Source organism: Cygnus atratus, chromosome 15 (assembly GCF_013377495.2).
Source record: "Cygnus atratus isolate AKBS03 ecotype Queensland, Australia chromosome 15, CAtr_DNAZoo_HiC_assembly, whole genome shotgun sequence".
NCBI lineage: Eukaryota > Metazoa > Chordata > Aves > Anseriformes > Anatidae > Cygnus > Cygnus atratus.
Window position 1 is genome coordinate 1,002,637 of NC_066376.1, and position 19,460 is coordinate 1,022,096.

Genomic DNA, 19,460 nt, shown 5'->3' on the forward strand with positions numbered 1-19,460 from the left:
GGTGAGCGAGGCCGCTGGTAACCACTTGCCTTGGTGCCACCAAAGGGGGACGCCGGGGACACGCAGGCGAGCAGGGAGCCAGAGCTGGGGCAGCCTGGTGAAGGTGGGAGAGCTGAGCTGGTGTTTCCACCCGCCACAGCATGGAGTGACAGCACCAAAAGGTTCTTCCCTATTTCAAGGTGAAGTGACTGCTCGGACGCGTGGCTAACAGCACTGCGTGCTCGAGGCGGACGTTAAACAGCGAGGTTTCTGAGAGGCAGAAGGCTGGGACAGAGCACCGTAAAGAGCCCAGTTCCCACAGCACAGCCCACCCCTTCCAAGAGAGGTCTCTGCCCAGCAGCAAAACCGCAACAAGATTTAAGAGGGGAAGGTGGGCCCAGAGACAGGCGATTTTCAGGGTGAGAGCAAGCAGTCAGCTCGCCAGGGATCATGGCCCCAGGCTTTGGTGCTTCCCAGTGCAGGCAGGACCGTGGCTCCCCACCTGCCTTCCTGCACGCTCTGGTCCCAGCCCCACGCCACTGATGCCCAACTGCATTTTGAGGGCTGTGAAAAGTAAATTGGTTTTCAAAGGAGTCACACAGTACAGACTACCAAGGCTAAAAATATGTAAATCGCCATGGAAAGCGCTGTCAGAGCTTCAGCGAGACTAGGAAGATGCCAAAAGGCAATTTAGAATTTTTGAGCTCACTGCACGAGGCATTAAAAAGGTCACTATTTCTGAAATAAGGATCTTTACAAATAAACACATTTGCTCAGGACTCGGTGAGTCATGCTGGAGCGGAGCACAGAGCATTTCCAACCTAATGCTTTTGACAGGCCACGAGCAGGGCGATCTTTTCATGTTTACAGTTCATCAATAGTTTTCACAGCCACACAGTCAATCTTTAAAGCACATTTAGCCTGGGAGGAGGCTTGGCAGGTTGTTTTCCTTGCAAAAATGATATTAAATTTCTTTTTTTCTTTCTCTTATAGTGCTGATTTGAAGCTAAGTACTTGAACTTCAAATATGGGATTGCCACTCAAACACCTTTTTTTTTTTTTTATATACTTCTTGTCACATCTCCCTAACAATATAAATATTTGAAGTTTTCAGCTGATGCACTAAAAGGGACTGCATCCATCAAAACCTATTTGTTTCAGGGAGCTCAGGGGGCATTGCACTGCTCAGCTGCTGGCACAGGAGCAGGAATGCTCGTGAAGTGCAGCAGAGGCTCTGCTAGTCCCTTCGGCCAGGGAAAGGAAAAACAACCACAAAGAGGCACCTTCCTGTGCACGACCAAGTTCCCCGAAATTCAGAGCGCTTTCCATTGAATAGCACTTGTTCCAGCCCACCACATTCTGGAATATTTTGCCACTGGGAATGCTCCTCTGAGCTGTGCGAGCAGCGGCATGCTTGGTGCCCGGGGAGTGGGGACAGGGAGGGCTGCAGGAGCAGGGGGTGCTCTGCCTGTTACTTGAGGGGCACCAGGGCACCACGAGCACCTTTCCTGAGCCACCCTGGGTGATCACCTCCCTCTCCTGCCTGCACATAGGATTTTGCTGCCTCAGCCTCCTGCTCTGCCCACCCACATGCAGGCCAGCGCTGCAGTCAGAGCCCCCCCAGCTCCTCCACTTACCTCGACTGCAAACGGGCCTCAGCTTCCCCCAGCGCCTCAAAGCCACCTCAAAGCACAGTGCATTTTGCTAGAGAAACTGCAGGGCTTTGAAACAATTCCAGCTCCCACACGGCTCTTCCCTTTTCAGAGGCAGTAACCTGATATAAATTTGAGGAGGGGGGGAAGAAGAAAAAAATGTAAAAGACCCTGAGAAGCACAGGCAAGCAGACAGCTCCACAGCTGGTGCCAGTGCTTTCCATTTCCTTCCCACTTTGCCTTAATTCACGCACCAGAGCCCACCCTACCGCTGTTGAAGCTAGGAGATGTTTTGCCTTCGGCTCCGAGCGCAGCAGGGCTGTGCCCCCCACCGATGCAGCCGCCCCCACCTGTGCTGCTCCCGCAGGTCCCTTCCCCTGCCCTGGGCTCAGGCTCGCACAGGGAGCACGGCTTTGCCCCCAGCCTCACTCAGCTCATGGCACACGTCCTCCAGGGAGAGCAGCACCCTGTAGCAGCACTTTTAATGGGTCTGTCACAGCTGCAGCTCAGCAGCTTGGGTGTTGCTTTATGCTCGTGGCACACACCTGCCCTCGCTCCTGCTGATGCACCTGCTGTGGTTGGGGCTGGAGGAGGCCACCAGGCTGCACCCGAGGGCAGGGCTGCAGGGCTGGGGCAGTCTGTGCAGCTTGGGGCCAGCCCCAGCGTCTGTGCTGGGGTGTCAGGGCCCTCACCACGACCCTGGAAATAAGTTCTGCATGAGAGGAGCTGAAACGACACACAGCCAGGCGCTGCTACAGCCCAAGAGGAGCTAGCTAAGATGAAACCCAGAACCCGGCACAAAGCTCCCAGATGCCAATGGGACATTCTGCTTTTCCTGTTTTGTTGCTCATTCTGGGGATGAGATCTATCCAAACTGACAATGCAAATGATTTCTAAGTGAGTGTCTGCTCTCATGTATCCTGAAACCCCCTTGCTTAAGAGACAGGACCGCTCCTGAGACCCTCGCGGTGCAGCACGCAGCACGCAATGTGAGCGCCAGGCTGCTGCAGCTTTACCAGCACCGAACTGGCACCAAACCGCAGGGTGACGGACACCAGCTCGGACGTACCAAGAGCAGGTGACAGATGTGGGCACCGCACGTTTCAGCAGGCAGAGTGCCACCCGCTGCACACCCCAGCGCACCGTTCGCTCCCTGGGGAGCAGAGCTCCCGCTCGGTGCCGACAGGCTGCGGCTGCGAGAACGCGGCTCCCGGCGGAGGCGCTGACACGTCAGTCTGTCACTTCAGCCGTTAGAGAGCTGGGACAAATACAGAAGCCACACGGCATGTGTCTACACGGGTGCTGGGGCTCAGTCAGGAGAGCCCCTCTCGCGGCAGCCCCTGCGGGGACCTTCCCACCGCATCCTCCTGGCCGAGCTGCGGGGCACACGCTTAGCACAGCAGCAACGGGGATCGGGGCAGGCTGGGCGATGTGCAGCCTGGATATTATTGAAAATGAATGCGATGAGCATGCACACCACCTCCCTTAAGGTCTCATTGCCATCCCCACGCCCTCACTGGAGCGTGCTTCAGTTGTTTGGTGACAGAGGCAGAAGATACGCGTCCTGTCTCTCCCCCAGGCGAAGGGATCTCACACCTCGGACTGCCATTTTCCTATCCTATTAAAGGCAGGATTACTCTTCAGCTTTTCCTGTTGGAGGGAAGGCCAAAGACTAATGCAGATAAAACACTTTCTTCCTTGGCTGGAGCATGCTGAGGAATGAGAAGAAACTCCCCAGGAGTGGATTGAAGGAGGCTGCATGAGGTGGCCAGCCTGTCCTCAGCCCACTGACTCGCGGCAGCACCTCAGGCTGGTGGGGGCGAGAGGCGAGTCCTGCTGCTGGGGACGCCCCGGGGTACTGCCCCTGTCCACGTTTTCCCAGCTCTGCACGGCTGCCGTGCTGCGATAAGGCCGAGCGAGCGGCGTGCTGCTGCCGGCAAATGGAGGGCTTGGCAAGGATGCTGCACAGCCTGGTGGCAGTCATTACCTCGACTGGCTGCGAAGGCAACGCTGGAGCTGTTGCAGGCTGAGGACAGCACGCAAAGACGACAGGGAAACGGCTTCTGTGTGAGGAAGGGGCAGCCACCTTGCCCGGCTGCTCGCGCAGCCCCTTGCGATCGCCCGTGTGATGGCGTGGTGTGATGTGCTGCTGCTGCTGCACGGGAGCACTGACAGCTGCCAAAACCTGGGCGAACACCGGCCAGCCTGGCACGGGGGGTTCTGCTCCGGGCTCCCTCCTGACCAAGGAGCAGCCCTGTGGGGATGGAAGGAGGGGGCAGCCTGGGGCCTGTGGGGTGGGTGTGGAGGACACGAGCGGCACGACCAAGGTCCCAGCAGCATAAGGCAATGCTGATTTTAAGAAGTTAAAATCAGGAATGCTTTAAAAGGGTAGTCACTTGTCAGTAACCTCTTTGGGAGTTGCTTTCCCCTCCATTTACAGTTCCAGGCACGAATTGAGAGTAAAGGTACAATTATGGGACAATTACCAAATCACCAAATAAACTGGAAGAGTGAGCATTTGCAAGGCACGAGCCCAAATGTCACCCTCAAATGCTGCCTTTTGTTAGTGCTTTCCGCAGGCTGAGTCATGTCTTGTGCTGCTCATTCACCTTCCCGGAGCTCAGGTATCTGCCTGCTGCCCCCTCCTGCCCCGGGGGCCGTGGCTCCTGCTCCCAGCCCAACCCTGCCCTTGGAACACAAACCTTGTGGCACAAAGCAACACCCAGAGCCCGCTGCGAGGCAGCAGGACCACTGGTGTGGTGCTGCTCCTGCTCCTGCGCCTCATGGCCGCTTTCCTTGCCTGCTCTCTGCCTTTCCCTGCCTGCCTTGCCATCGCAGTGTGGCCCTGTTCTCTGTATGATCAAGCAACGCGGCTCCCAGTAACCCGATGTGGTGACAGCTGAGCATCCTCTGCAGCCCGACAGTGCCAGGTTTGTCTATAGATTGTGGTGTCAGGAGATAAGAAACAGGCAATATCTGAGAACATCATCATGCGATATTACCTGTTCAGCAGCCATAATAATTTCTCCTTCCTCTCTCCATGATGACTATGAAAAAAAAGGATATTTTCAAGCCTGACAAATGCAGTCATCCAGTGTGCAAGCGAATTTTGCAAGTGTTAGGAAGACAAACACATCTCAGCTGTCACACCACACATTTCAAACAGCAGCAAAGCCCTGTTGCAATGGGACTGCTCCACCCGGGCTCTGTTTGGCGGGCTGACCGTGGCACGGCGCGGCCCCAGCACCGGGGGGCAGCCCCAAAGCATGGCCAGAGCAGCAGGGGTGGAGGAGGGACCGCGGCAGTTCCAGAATTAGTATTCCTGGCAGCCACAGCCACGCGTGCACCTTGACTGCAGCGTGCACAAGCCTCTGCGAGCCTGGCGGCCAGTGGCACGTAGGCAAATGCAGAATACCGAGTTACCATAAGAACACTTTGTCACCGTGCTGCTGTGGTGATGAACGAGCAGGCATTCACTCACGGGAGCGCTCCTCAGGCAGCTGCTGCCTTGCATCCCCTCCTACCTTGGACAGACGAGGGCCCAGAGCTGGCAAGGGCAGCCAGTGCTCAATAACTTTGGCTAGGAAATGCTGTGCCCAAGCACTGGTGCACCGCTGGTCACACGATGTGCCTCTGATTCAGAAAACGTCCAAGAGAAGTTGATGTTCTGCAGACTGTGTCGAATATGACCAGTCCAAAGGACGTCAGACAGCTCAAAGCATGGAGCATACCTGGCCTGAACTTCCTATTTTGAAAAATACTGTTAAATATCTGCTGAAAGCAGATGGTTAAAAGGTAACACAAATGCCAGATAAGAAAAATGTATGAAGCGCCCCTGAGTCACCAGGGCTGAGCCTGGCAGCCCGTGACACGAGCAGTGTTTGCACTCGCGGTTGTATAACAGATCCCCGGCGCGGTGAGGCAGCGTGCTCGTGCTCGCTCCTCAGCACCATTCTGAAACCTCTCCTCTCTGCAGAGCTGCACAGAGCCCCGCCGATGCACATGAGCCAAGAGAAGATACCAGTTGTCACCCAGGCACTGTCTTTCTTTACCACAGCAGGTGTCTTCTTAATCAAAGAAATATCTCGAGACGCCTGCTGCTGCGTTCCCCCAGAGCGAGCTGTGGCTCATTACAGACCGTGCTGGAGGACTGCATGAAATGAATGGCAACACGGCTGTGCTCCCCAGGGTGCTTATCCTTCAGAAAAAAAGCAACAAAACCTCGTGGTGCTAAGCTCAAGTGCAAGCCAGAGTGGAGCCCCCAGCGAGCCCCTAGAATGGGATGCGGGAGCCTCCATCTCAACACCAAGTCTCACGCCAAAGTGCAGCCAAGCACCAACTGCAATCCTCTTCCAAGGGTCATGTAAACAATTAAAGTGACTTTCAGATGCCGTAGCACAGTTCCAGCCCTTACTAAGGTCAGAGCAGGGGAGCAGGCGGGCAGAGCCCCCCGGTTCCTCCGAGCACCCATGCGTGCGGGGAACCCCTCACGAAGCGCGCACCGGCTGCTCGCACCCTGTGGCACGGCCCCGCTGGCTGCCTGTGGTGTGTCCCAGTAGCTCCGTGAGTGGGTGGGCGCCTCCCCTTGGGCATCTCTGAGGCACCCTCAGGTGCAGGTGTGCATTCCTAGCAGCGGATACGCCACACCTGCACCCTGCCAGTGCGCCTCCATCAGGCACAGACCTCGTCGGCAAGGTGAGCCAGGGATGCAGCCCGGCCTGCCGCGTGCCACCCCGTATTTATGGGTTAATCCACCTGTAGAATGATAAGAGCAATTTTGATCTTCCTGGAAAAGGAGGTTGATGTCTATTTATGAAGTGTACCTCGTGTTCATTAAAAATCCATGGTGAGCTCCATGTGAAAACTAACCACCGAGATGCAAGAAGCACTGAGCAAGTTTAACACCATGGCTGGTTCCTCCCATCCCATCCCAGACAGCACGGGCAATCGCGGGGGCTCGCAGATCTCTGCGCCTGGCCCCCCACCCTGCACCGCTGAGAGGTGCCGGCGGTGCCAGGGAGCGCGGCGTGGCCGGGCTGTGCAAGTGACTGGCGAGGGGTCTGCACCCCCGGGACCAGCGGTGAGGGTGCTGTGCACCTCCTGGGAGCTGTGTGAGACCAGCACCAATGAATACACCCAGACCGTGCCTACCTGCACACTATGAAAGGCAAAAAGCTCCCGCAAAGAGAAGTGATTTGCCAGAGCCGTGTAACTCCGGGCGGTGGAGCCAAGCATCGCCGCTGCTCTCCCCGGTCCCCGTGCACACAGTGCCAGCGATGCCACCCCGGGCAGCGGGCAGGATCCGGCCAACGGGGCGGCCTCTCCCTGCCACGGCCGCGCTCCCCAGCCACCAGCCCCAGTGCTCGGGCTTTCAGCCTTCATTAGCCACCCCTAATTATTTACAGCCATAATGGAGATAGTGACCTTGCGTGGAAAAAAACAACACTTGAGCCTCATTCAGATTCAGACTTCCACCTCTATTAAACAGTAACAGCTCTTGAGATGACAGACTCTGCACCACGCCTATGCAGCAGTAAAATGCCTGTTTCTGAGCTGTTTGCAGCATACATTTTACTCATCACGTGCTGCTCACAGGCAATGTGGGAGCTAGCTCCCTACACCACCCCGGATGATGGGATTTTTGTCCTGACAAATGCCGCAGCATCCCACAAGGGTAAATTCTGCACCCGCTGTCCCATGCGCCAATTCCTCAAAGCAGAGCTGGTGGGAGCGAGCCGAGGCACAGAACTGGGTACCTTCAAACCATCAGTGAGATGTGGCTGCACAGCTGCCTGAAAGCGCAGCGCTGGCTGGCAGGCAGCGTGGGCCCAGCTCCGTCCAGGAGGATTTTTTATGGCTCTTGGCATTTGGCCACATGCCACAGGCACATGGGGCTGGAGCAGGCCAGAGGTGCAGCCTGACTTCCATCTCCATTAGATGACAGTAATTAATGCCTATTCAACACATTCTCCACCAAGCCAAAGTTTAGGGATTCCCCAAGTCAGGGGCATCACACGCAGATTGCTGACCCCATGCTCCACGCATTTGTCCTGTCCTGTTTTGACCCCAGTGCCACAACTGACCCCAGCGCTGGGTGTGTGTCCTGCCCGTGCTCAGTGCTGTTCTGTGTGGAGAGGCTTTCTGGGGCAGGAGGGAAGGGTGGTTAAGCCTGTGGCACGGCAACTTCCTCAGGTCATCTCAGATGGGTAACTGTGCCCTCCTCACCTTCACCCATCGCTGCAATCTTAGGTGCCTCTGTTATTTAATTTCTATAACACAGTTTAATTTGATGCTTCCTCATCCTCGTACTGTGGGGAAGAGGACACTGTCACCCCACCCATCCTCCCCAGCGCTCCCATGCCCTTACATTGTCCCGTCTCCCCATCCATCACCTCCAGCCCATGCCGATGCTCCCCAACCCGCGCAGTCCCTCCTCACACTGCTGGCTTTCCCGTCTCCCCGTGCATTGCCTGCACAGGGTGGAGCAGAGAGGACACACGCTCACTGGGGCTGCCCCTGCGGTGACACGGAGCCGCCACGTGCCAAGGATGCCAGCATGGCTGAGCAAAAAGCTCTTGGAGCTGCACCGGAGACACCAGCACCAGCGCTGCTGGCAGCGCAGCGGAGCCGGACCACGAGCGCCACGGAGAAGTGTTAGATTGCAGGATGGGTTGTTGATGAGAATCTATTACAGACACCAACCAGACAGAGGAACAGGATGAGCAGCTCCTTAAATACCCACCTATAATGAGTAGCGAGAAAAAGCGCTCTATCATGGATGATTGCAATCTCAGGGACATTTGCTTGGCGCTTTTAAAAATTAAAGATAACAACTTCCTAACAGAAACAATATTGCTGTCACCTTGGGGAAATTCTCTGCTTGGCCTCATTCAGAGGGACTGAGAGGAGCTGGAAGCAGGCAAAGAGCTGGTGGCCGTCCAGGCACAGCTGCTTGCAGCCCAATTTAATGCCTTCGCGGCAAACCAGCTCAGCTCAGCAGAGCCAAAAGCAAACATGGGCACAACTGACTGGGGGAAAAATGTCAACACAGAGCCACGCCTGTGGCTTGGGAGCTATGGCAGGGTGCCTCCCTGACACCCCAAGCTTCTGTCAGACCTGCCGAGGAGAGGAGCTCAACATTGCAATTAAACAATCAAAAATCAGGACTTCTGATATTGGTAGAAGCCACTGGGATCAGTTAAAATAAATCTGCAACCAAAAGCTTTAAGCAAAAAAAGGAGGACTCTTTAGATGTGTTAGAAGAAAGGAGCCTCACAACTGGTGTAAATTCACTACTAGATGAGGCCGGTACAACTGTCAGTCACGAAGCAGAAGTGACACAATTATTTATTCATCGCATACTTCTGTCCTGTACCTGGAGACAAATAGGCTCCCGTATCCCATCAGGGATTAGGGAGGATGCTAAACAGACTAGTAAGTGTAAACATGAAATCGGTAGGACCAAAGAACTTTGTCCCAAGAGCATTAGCAGAACAGCCCAAGGTCTGAAACAATAGATCTAAAACGGATTTTAATAAATCTTGGCATTTTGGTGAATTTCTGGAAGACGGGAAAAGCTGGTAAATGTTTAATTAGACTGTGCTGGTCATCACAAGCGATGGCAATGGTAGGAAGTGTATTACTCAGTGTCAGCTCTGGGTTAGTGCATGGAGGCAGCAGCAGGGAGGAGCCAGGGGATGTGATACATGGCTAACAGCCTCATGGAAAATAGATCCATCAAACATCATACATTTTTCTTGTTACAGTTACCAATTTAGTTGATAAAGGAAGCCATTATCATAATACATTTAGTGCTCCACAAGCTATTTGATTTAGCTCTCCTGAAAAAGTAAAAGAATAGCATTATGCAGAATCAACATCACTTTACTAAAGGGACTGGCAAGCAGATTGCAGAGATCATAAATTGTTTTCCAGTGGGATATTTGTACGTGGGATCTGTTACTAGAAGAGTGTTGAGCTATAACAATGTCTTTATTAATGATAACACGAATTAATTGTGGATAAAAGGTGCAAATGGCACAGGAAAGTCTGACTGGAGTACCAATGAATGATGGAGGTGGGTCAGGTGCCATGGGGCAATCTGGCAGCTCTGTACGGTGGGCTCATTTAGCAAGGGCTGTTTTTATACAGCCAAGTCCAAGGCTTTCCATTTAGGAGAACAAGTTGTAGTTCCAGGGTTGGAGATGACATCCTGACAGGCAGCAGCATGGAAAGGACTTGGGGTGGTGTTGGATAACCACCTGGAGCTAAAAGGGATGAAGATGTACCCACCGGTGTACAACTATTAAGAACAGGCAGAAATAAGGATAAATGGCTTGTGTGGCTAAGCGAGGCTTAAATATCACAGATTAATCTTTATGTTCAAAGAAAGTTAGGAAAATTAGTAGGAGTTACACAGAGGAGAAGGCAGAGCAGGAAGCTGTGAGCCTTGCCAGAGGGGAGCAGGAGCGAAGCTCGTTTGTTCCCAGCACCGTGCCGGTGCTGCGGCTGCCGAGAGGCTGGCACGCAGGAGCGGGGGGGGACTCGCTCGAGGTGACGGCGCTCTGGGAACGGCTCTGGGGCATGCAGGTCCCAGCCCTGCCTCTGTCGTCCACTCACAGTACCTGCAATAATATTTAAAACCTAGACAGGTTCCACAAAAAAACAAAAAACAAACAAAAAAAAAAAACAGGAAAAGTTCTCTGAGGTCAGCGGAGGGAGTGAACTGCTGGCACACGCCGTCCTCCTGCTGCTGTGGGGACTGGGGATGGTCCAGGCCCGAGGCACAGCGCGGCTCAGGAATGGCCCTACAGCCACGTCTTCTAAAACTGCTCCAAGCCCCCGGCAAGGGGGCCGAAGCACAGATGGGCTGGCAGGACAGGACAGACAGGACAGAAGGACACCGGAGTATCCACCGGGAGGCAGCTGAGCAGCGCTCGTGGTTCTCCAGAAATGACAGAGCACTTTATTCCTGCCAGTTCTGACGGAGGAGGAAAGAGAAAGCACCACATCATCTTCAAAACCCCGCATTTCACACAGCCCCGGCCGGATCCTCCCTCTGCCTCTGCCTGTTCCATGCCCACATGGTGCCATGGAGCCAGTCCCAAGCTGCACCGTGCAGCAGGGAGCCCAAGGAGGCTCCCAGTGTTTAATGATGCTGAATTTAATTAAGTTTGATGAAAACCATAGTTCTTTTATTTGCCTAAAACAACACAAGCCTAAACAGCAATTTCTCAACTTCAGCATCCCCAAAGTTTGGCATAGCTCCCTGCCTTCTGTGACAAAAAGGAAGCCAAAGAAAACGGTGTGTGACAGAGCCACAGGGCACCAGCAACCTGCCCCTGTCCCATTTGGGTGGGAAGTACAATAAGGTAGCTGCGAAGTATTTGCCTGTCAGAAAAGTGATCGTTACAATCCAAACACTGCAATTTAAAACAAAGGCTGTTCTAGCACAGCCGTCTGTGAACACCTGCCTTGACTCCAGGTACCAAGTCAGTCACTAATTTGTGTTTTCCAGCGTGGGTGTCTCTACAGAGGTCTGCTGCGGCTTCATTCATATCCGCTTTTGCCCATGGGCTTTGTAGGGCCACGTGATGCGAGGCGCTCCCACACAGGCACTGCGTGTGTGACTGACATGTATTTAAAGAGCAGCTGCCACGTAGCAAGCACCCAACGCTCGCTTTGGTCATTTTAATAATCTGCTCTCAACACTCAGCCAGACGAGGGAACGGAGCTCTCCATCTAATTCCTTCGTCGCAGCACACGTTAAACCCTTGTTGCGGGTGGAAATCTCAAGGCCCAGGCGCTTCCCAAAGAGCAGAGGCTCTGCTCAGCGCTCAAAGCAGCCTGCACGCTGGGAGAATGGGCCCTCTCCACCGACCAGAGTCACTCCAAGCTCAGGATGATGGAGTGCAACGCTCCTGGTTCTCCAGCCAGATACAAGGAGCACGCAGCAATCCGGGGCCCAGCCAGCAGCAGGCCCACGACCTGCTGCCCTCAGGACCCCCGGCGTGTGCCCCACGCAGATCCCGCTCCCCATGGCAGGGCGAGCGGCTGCAGGAACAGCCCTTGCTGGGGGAGCCCAGCCCTGCGGGGAGGGAGGCTGCCCCAGCACCGCCTCAGCTCACAGCCCGAGGCATGCGGCCACTTTCCAGCAACACCTGGGCGGTGGTGAGTGGCACTGCGTGGCCCCAGCGCCAGGGTGGGTGGCCTCACACGCTCCGCTGAGCACGGGGTGGTGTGGGGTGGTGGTGGGGTGGTTCCGGGTGGGACCCCTCTGCCCAGATCTCGACTGGGTGCCCCCACTGCCCGCCCGCACTCTGCAGCCACACGCAAGGGATGCCAGAGCCTGTGCCCATGCGCAGCACCAGCAGGGCCCTGTGCAGAGCTCTGCGCCCGCTCCTGCCCGGCCCACGAGGGACAGCCAGCAGCGGGCAGGGATGAGCCCCGCAGTGAGTGCATCCCTGCTGCTCCCTGCCCTGTGCCCGGGCTTGGGGCACTGACCTGTGATTCAGCTCCAAGCTCCGGCACGGCACCGTTAAGCCCTTTCCTGAGCATGCTGTGCCCAAGAGACCAGGGTTGCACCAGCTTCTTCCAAAGCAGTGATTTATGGCAGTGAGAGAAGCATAAAGCATCCACTGAAAAAAACCCACAGCCAGCAAAAATACAAATTTTGGAAATTACTCATGCCTCCAGTGATCCCATCTCTCACAGCCCTGCCTGCTGCCTCCTGTGTTCCCTCAGCCTGAGAAGGGAGACAGATTATCTCCAATTATTTATTATGGAATTAGAGCATGATCCAAAACCTCCTTGAATCAATAAGAAAGCCCCGATTGACTTCACTGGGTCTAGGATTGAGCACCAGGAACAGGCAGGAGATTTCTGCATCTGGGGCCATGACTCACCGAGAACTTTCCGATGTGGCAGGCGCAGCTCAGCTGCCACGGCTCGCTGGCCCCCGCCGTCAGGCGCTGCTCCGGGGCGGAGGAGCCTGACACCACCAGGACCACAGCTCCCCGTTAGCTTGCAGGCCACCAACTACTGCCGTTGATGTTAAAACTTAGTGCCCAGGGTGATTCCATCGGCCATTTTTTGCTGCACAGGTACCAGCACCCAGGCTCCACTCAGGCTCACGGTTAAGCCCTGCCTGCTGTTGCTCGTGTAAATCTCAGCCAGGAACTTTGGGCTGCAACCGCCCCCCGAGCAGGGGTCTGCACTGCAGGACCACCGCAGCAGCCTCTCCAGCGGGCTGCTGCTGCGGGAGGGGCAAGGCAGCGGGGCGAAGCTGCGAGGGCGGGCAGGTGGAAGCCCGGCCGTGGGGCAGCCCAGGTGGGGCGTGGGGCGCAGTCCCCGAGGGACGGAGGGAGAAGCAGCGGTGGGGCAGCAGCACGACACCTTGCCCCGCTCTGCTGCTCCGAGGGGAAGGGCTGCCATGCCGCTGGGGCTGGGCTGCAGGACTGCTGGCTGCACCCGGTGCCTGCAGAGCCCTCGCTGGGGAGCGGCTGCGGGGACGTGCTCGCCGACCGACCGGCGTCAAGGCGAGCCCCGGGGCCCGGAGCGGGACCTGTGGCCGCTCAGCCCGAGGCGCGCCGCGCTGACAGCGGGCACCCGCACCCGCACCCGCACCGCGCCGCTCGGGGCAGGCACCGCGGCTGCCCGCAGCCAGCCCCGCTCCCCGCCGCCCCCGGCACCCCGCGTCCTGCGTGTGCGGGAGCCAGCGAGAAAGTTTCCCCCCGGCCGCGCCGGGCCCCCCGTGCCCCTCCTGCGTGGGCCGGGGCCGGCGGCCGGGGGAGCTCCGCCGGGGGGCGCGGGGCGCGGGGCCCGGCGCTGGGGGTCCCGGGGCGCCCCCGCCCTCCCCCGAACTTCTGGGCTGGGCAGGGCCCCGGCGAGCGGCCGGGGGCGGCGGGGCGGCCGGCGGGCGGTCGGTACCTTCCAGGCAGCACGTCCTCCAGAGCCCCGAGTGGGTCATCACCTCCTCGTTCTTGCGGCTCGTGTCGTTGTCGCCGGTGGACTTAGTCCTGCACACGCCGCGCGAGTAGAGCCAGTAGTCGGTGCCCACGGCGATGGTCATCAGGCTGAAGGCTGCGAAGGCTCCCACCGTGGTGATGAGCATCTGGACGCCTCTGTCACACATCCTCATGCTGCTTCATCCTACGGCGGCGGCTCGCAGGGGAAGGGCCGGCGCCGCCGCCCGCCGCCGCGCTCCGCGCTCGGCGCCTCATGCCCCCGCGGCCCGCGGCGAGCCGGGGCCCCGCGGCGGCGCTGCTCGGGGCCGCCGAGCCCCCGGGCGCCCGGCCGGCATGGCCCGAGCGGAGCGGGGCGCGGAGCGGGGCGCGGAGCGGAGCGGCTCCGCCGTGCGCCCGCGGCCGGCAGCGCGGCGCCTCTCCCGGCGCCTCCCCCGCGCCGCCCGGCCAAGGCATCCGCGGGGGGCGGCGGGGGCGGGGGGCAGCGGAGGGAGGGCGGGCCGCGGGGGGGCCGCGCCGCCGGGAAACCGCCGCCCGGGGGGGCCGGCACCGGGCGGGGACCGGGCGGGGACTGCCCCGGGGCGGGAGGGGGGCCGGCACCGGGCGGGGCAGCCCCCGCCCCCCCCCCCCCCCACCCCTCTACACGCCCCGGTGCCACCCCCCGGTGTCACCCCGCCGCCGCCACCCCCGGCCGGGGCAGCCCGGCTCCCCGGTCCCCGCCGCCCCCCGCTTCTCCCCTCCGCGCTGGGAGCTCCGGGGGAGGCTGCGGGGGCTGGGGGCCGCACAGCCCCGCTGCGCCCGCACCCGTAGGGGGCCCCGCCGCGGGCGCCCCGGGATGCCCCGGCCCGAGGCCGGTTCCCAGCGCCGGGCCGGGCCGTGGCGGAGGCGGCCCGGAGCGGGGACCGTGAGCAGCCACATCCCGGGGGGCCCCACGCCGCTTCTGTTAAACCCTCTGGCTCGCCGCTAGCTCCGCATCGCTCTCAAACGATTTTGCAGGCAGTTGGATGAGCTTATGACTCATGCGACCTTTCAAATAAGCCCTATAACATATCCACCTCTTGAATTAAAACTCTTTTAAGGGCTGCGGGTGAGACAGGAAAGCGTACGATTTACCTGATAGTGTGCACTCCTACAGCTCTCATTTGTATGCACTTACTTGTAAATACTAGTTATTTACTCTCAAAACGCAAACAGAAAATTATGAAGGTTACCAAAAAATGAGGTACTGAGAAATTAAGTAGTGTGGAAATTAAGTACCCTTCTCAACCTTAAATTACCTCCTTTGTGCGTACTCATTAGGTAGGGCATTTTAATTATAATGCCACACTATTTCTCCCCAGCGCATGTAGCGCACGGGCTGTGCTGACTGCCCGGCTTCATTCTCCTACTCCGCCATGAGCCCTCTGCCCTGCTCGCTGCCTTTGCTGACTCTGAAGGCCATCGCTCCAGCAGCTAGTGCTCTTCCAGCATTTCCGTCTGGAGAGCAGCAGTCCTCAGCGGGATGGGAGGATGGACATCGATCTCTGAAGAGGAGAAGGAGGAGGAGGACAGGCAGTTAGGGATCATGGCCAGAAGCATCCACCCAAGCTGAATCACAGAATTTTCTCCCGTGGTGCTTTTATTTTATTTTATTTTTTTTTTTTTTGAGGAGGGGTTATAGTAGTTGCCCAGATCTGCGACTGGCACTGGCAGCAGCACGTGATGGTCACAGGCCACACCTTGGTGACACCGAGATGAGCCCCGTGCCTGACAGCACCTGGAGGCTTGTTTTGAGGGCTCTGAGGGGTGCCATGCAGGTGGCTTGGGGCAAGGTGCAGGGACAGACAGCGTGGCTCCAGGATGCTGCCCCAGCCACACATAGCTCCCTCTCCCCCCCCGGTCCCACCGCCCACCCCCAGCCCTGCGGTGCGTGGGGCAGAGCCTGGCAGCAGCAGCCTCCCGGGCCCCCGTCCTGTGCAGAGGCAGGCGTCCCAGGGAGGAGGCAGCAAAGATATCTCACACCTACAGCGAAGGGGCTGCAAATTGCATTCTGAGTGGGGGATTTTGCAGCCTTAATTGTGTTATTTTAACATCGTGTGTGTAGGTGTGTGCAGAGTGCACATGTACCGTTTCCTAGGCTTTTAACAAAGCAAGCTCAAACAGAACCAAAGTCCACACCTCGGATCTTGGTGGCCCCTGGACGGGTTGGTGGCGGGGACACCCCTGCACCCCTCCTACCGCTCATTGCATGGAGAAGCCAGTAACAGGAGTGATCTTGGAGCTCTGCCCAGAGCAGCCACATGTGGGGACAAGGGGACAAGCAAGGGGTTCACTGAGCTGTGCATTCAACAAGAATTTGGGGACCTTGCCACCCCGACCTGCAACTCCAGCTCTGTGTGCTCCAGCAGCACAGCCCGGTGCCCTGCCCTGAGCAGCCTGGCCTCGTCTGGCTCCAGCTCCTGTCACCCCTTGCTGGTCAATGACGTGTCCGTCACCAGATACCTGCTCATGGACCTGCACCCTTCTGAGCTGGGCAAAGTAGAAACACATAACGGAAATCAGACCCTGCTGCAAAAACTTGACAACTTGTGCAAAAACAACAACAAAACACAACAAACCAGAAAACAACAACAAAAAAACCAAGCTGTCCTTGCAGACAGAAATGTCCTAAACCAAGATCTGTTAGGCTTTGTCCTTCCAAATCCAGTGATGAAAGCTCTGGCGCTTTTACATTGGCAAAGTGACAGAAAGTAGGTAGTCAGAAATAATCCCTAGCTGGATTAGCTTTTTTTTCCTTGAAGGAAGAGAGATGCTGATACAAGGCGAGTTTAGGTCATTAGCAATGCAGCAAGATGCTGAGCTCCAGCCTCATCTGGTCTTCACTTCATTTCCCTGCTCCTGGGGGCTGCAAGGGGATAAGGACTCCGGAGCCTTTGGCACATGAGTTCATCCTTCCCCACTCCTACGACTGGATTATTTATATCCGCACGTGCTTTGGAAATGTTGGTTGCTATCTACTTGCTCTAGAAGGAATCCAGCGGTGAGGCTGGCGTGTCCTTACATGACGTGCAGCTGCGTTCGGGGCGTTTCTCCCGGCTGTGGCCCCAGTGAGCAATGCCCTGTGCCTGGCCTGCCCTGAGACTCACAGCAGTCGTGTCCGTGGTGCTGCAGCAGGCAGCAGCTCCCCACAAAGAACCGAGGTGCTGCAGGCAGGTGGCCACACAGCACCCACATCTCACCCCGTGAGACGGGGGCAGGGCTGGGGGCAGGGGGCTGCCACCCGCTGCACAGGCACCCATGGCAAGCCCGAGCCCGCTGCCCGCACCCGAGCTGGCTCACTCAGTGCGAGCCTATGCGGCTGCCTACCAGCTCTGCAGCTCCCTGCTGGGCTTCCTACGGTTTAGTAGCAATAAAAATAGCAGGGAACAGAAACAGAAATCCACTCTTGTTAAGCCTCCTTATCATGGGAACATGCAAAGGCTACGCAGGAGTGGCCATGCATGGGGAAACAAACAGCATCCAGACTCTCCGGAGAGCTGGGTGAATGTGCTGGCAGCTGCTGCATGCTAAAGCCCACGTTACTTTGCCCACACTTCTGCTTGTGCATGCACTGCCTGCGCACGCTGGCATACACCACAACTGCGTCTGCTTTTTCCTCCTGTTCTCATACCTTGGGTACACAAAACAAGTCCAGGACAGGAAAGGGGATGACACGGGACAGCAAACATCATGCCAGGGCCCCAGGGTTCCCCAGCTGCTCCGTGCTGGCTCTGAGCGTACAAGCACGGTGCGCAGTTCCACATCTTCCCATCGCAGCAGCCCCGCCAGGGACAGCCCGATCCCATCCCGCGGGAGGGAAGCCGAGGGAATCCCAGTCCCAAGGTCACAGGAAGACCAGCCTCTGCACGAAGCATGAATGCAACTGGATGGGTGGAAAGGAGGAAGATTATCGAAGGGATTCTGTAAGGCAACTGTATGACAGAAGTAATAAAAGAACAAATAGCAGTAGATTAAGAGATATTTTGTAGTCTGAGTCCAGCTGGGCCGTGCTGAGCCCCCATAAAAGGTTTGCTGCTGCTCCAGCCCACCACAATTTAATTGATTTGATTTAAATTCTTTGAAGAAGAAGAGGATAACGAATAATGAGGCAAACAGGATTGTAATGCAAATGAAAGAGATGAAAGATGGCTTCAGGGAGACGGCTCTTGAAGGTCAGAGTCTAACGCAAAGCTGCTTCTGGTCACTCATTCAAACATTAATGAGGCTGTGTTCCTCCTGATGCCTTTGATGGATGGAGAGATGGCTCAGGAGGCATTTGCTGTGCTAATGTCTAGCCATTATTATCCCTGCTCCAAGCAGATCATCCCCTTGCCGCGGTGGGGAGAATTTTACCTGGCAAGTTGTAGGGACTGAAGTTTTTGCTGCCCATATTACAGCGGGTAAGCAGACTTCTTAATCGGGTTTTTCCAGATACTCTGATGGAGACTCTACCTTCAGAATTAATTAACTTCACTATCAAAAGCTGAGTCATTTGTCACAATGGTTTTGTCATTAGCTCCCGTAATTAAGGAAAGTGTCACAAAACCAAATGTTTCACTTGCAGAAGCCAGAACAACTGAAGCTCAGAAGCATTTCCGAAATGCTGGGAATGGGCATGTCAGGGCTGACCACTGAACCAGAGGGGGGCTCGACTGGACCCACCGAGACCACGCACTGGGGCTGCTGGAGACCATCGCAGCCCTGCTGACCGCCCTGCCCTGCCTGGCCGCTGCGCCAGCCCCGCAGCCAGGGGACGGGGTGATGGTGATGGTGGAGCTGGAAGCAGGAGCTGTGCTTGGAGCCAGCAGCAGAGAGGGACTCACAGGTCCAAGGGGAGATGGGCCCGGGGGCACAAGGACAGCCTGGGGCCAGCACAGAGCAGCGGGATGCTGATTCCTCTGCGGGCACCAGCTCCCGATGCAACCCCAGCAAAACAGGGGCCATCTGGGAGAGCTCTGCTGGCCCCGCGTGTCAGCAAGACTCCTGGTTATCTGGAACAGGGGGGAACTGCTGGCTTCCATATCAGCTCCATTGTGCCCCTGTTTAGGTACGCTCCCTCCCCAGCACCTCTGCAGCCCGGACCTCAGGTGCAGTCCTCTGCCTGCAGCCAAGCGGCAAAGTGCCTGCAGAGGGTCTGCCAGGGCACATCCTGCCTGCCTCCCCGAGCCCACTGCGTGGTGCGTGGGGACTGGGAACACGCGTTCATGGGCTGGTTGGCAGAGCATCTGCCGTAACCCACCTTATTTAGCAAGTGACCAAAGAGCCAAACAACCAGCACCTTCCCTTCCCCTTGGTCTAAGCGCGTCTTTAGGTACCCGCAGCTGAAGGTTTCCAGGCCTGGATCGCACTCCTGTATATCTGGTGATGCGCTCCAGCCACAAGGATACGCACCTTCTTCACAGAAAAGCTGAACATTTCAACATTTGCTCAGCGGGGCCCCTCGGGGTGGCTGCCCCAGAGGCAGCTGCCCATCCACAGGGTCCTGTGGTGTCCCTGCTGGCCCTCCCCACACCCACCAGAGTCCTGCAGGCAAAGGAAACCAAGCTCTCACAGTTTCTTTAAAATTATATATTTTATTTTTTTCATACATGCAGCAAATAGAATAAAGAGTATATGCCCATCTAAAAGGAGGTCTTTATGAGAATCCTTTGACAAACACAGAGCAGGTAGTCTAGGATGTAGAAAAGTCATCAAATACTTGCAGGTGAAATCAAATTCACAAACACAAACTGTTCAACAATAAACATTTTTTTTTTCTTTTTTCCTTGTTTTAATTGCCAGTTTGAACGTGATAAGAAATAAACAGCTTGGATGACACTTCCATGCATGGAGCAAGATGCTTGTTGCT

The 19,460-nt window shown here is 56.8% G+C and overlaps 1 protein-coding gene across 1 annotated transcript in view; it reads right to left on the reverse strand.

Moving 5' to 3' along the window:
• The window catches only part of CACNG3 (calcium voltage-gated channel auxiliary subunit gamma 3), a 29,436-nt gene extending 15,590 nt beyond the window's left edge, over positions 1-13,846 (reverse strand). The window contains exon 1 of the mRNA XM_035563474.2: positions 13,560-13,846. Within this exon, the coding sequence (XP_035419367.1) occupies positions 13,560-13,770 (211 nt within the window). The 5' untranslated portion in view covers positions 13,771-13,846. The remainder of the gene's footprint in view (positions 1-13,559) is intronic.
• Positions 13,847-19,460: the final 5,614 nt, after the last annotated feature.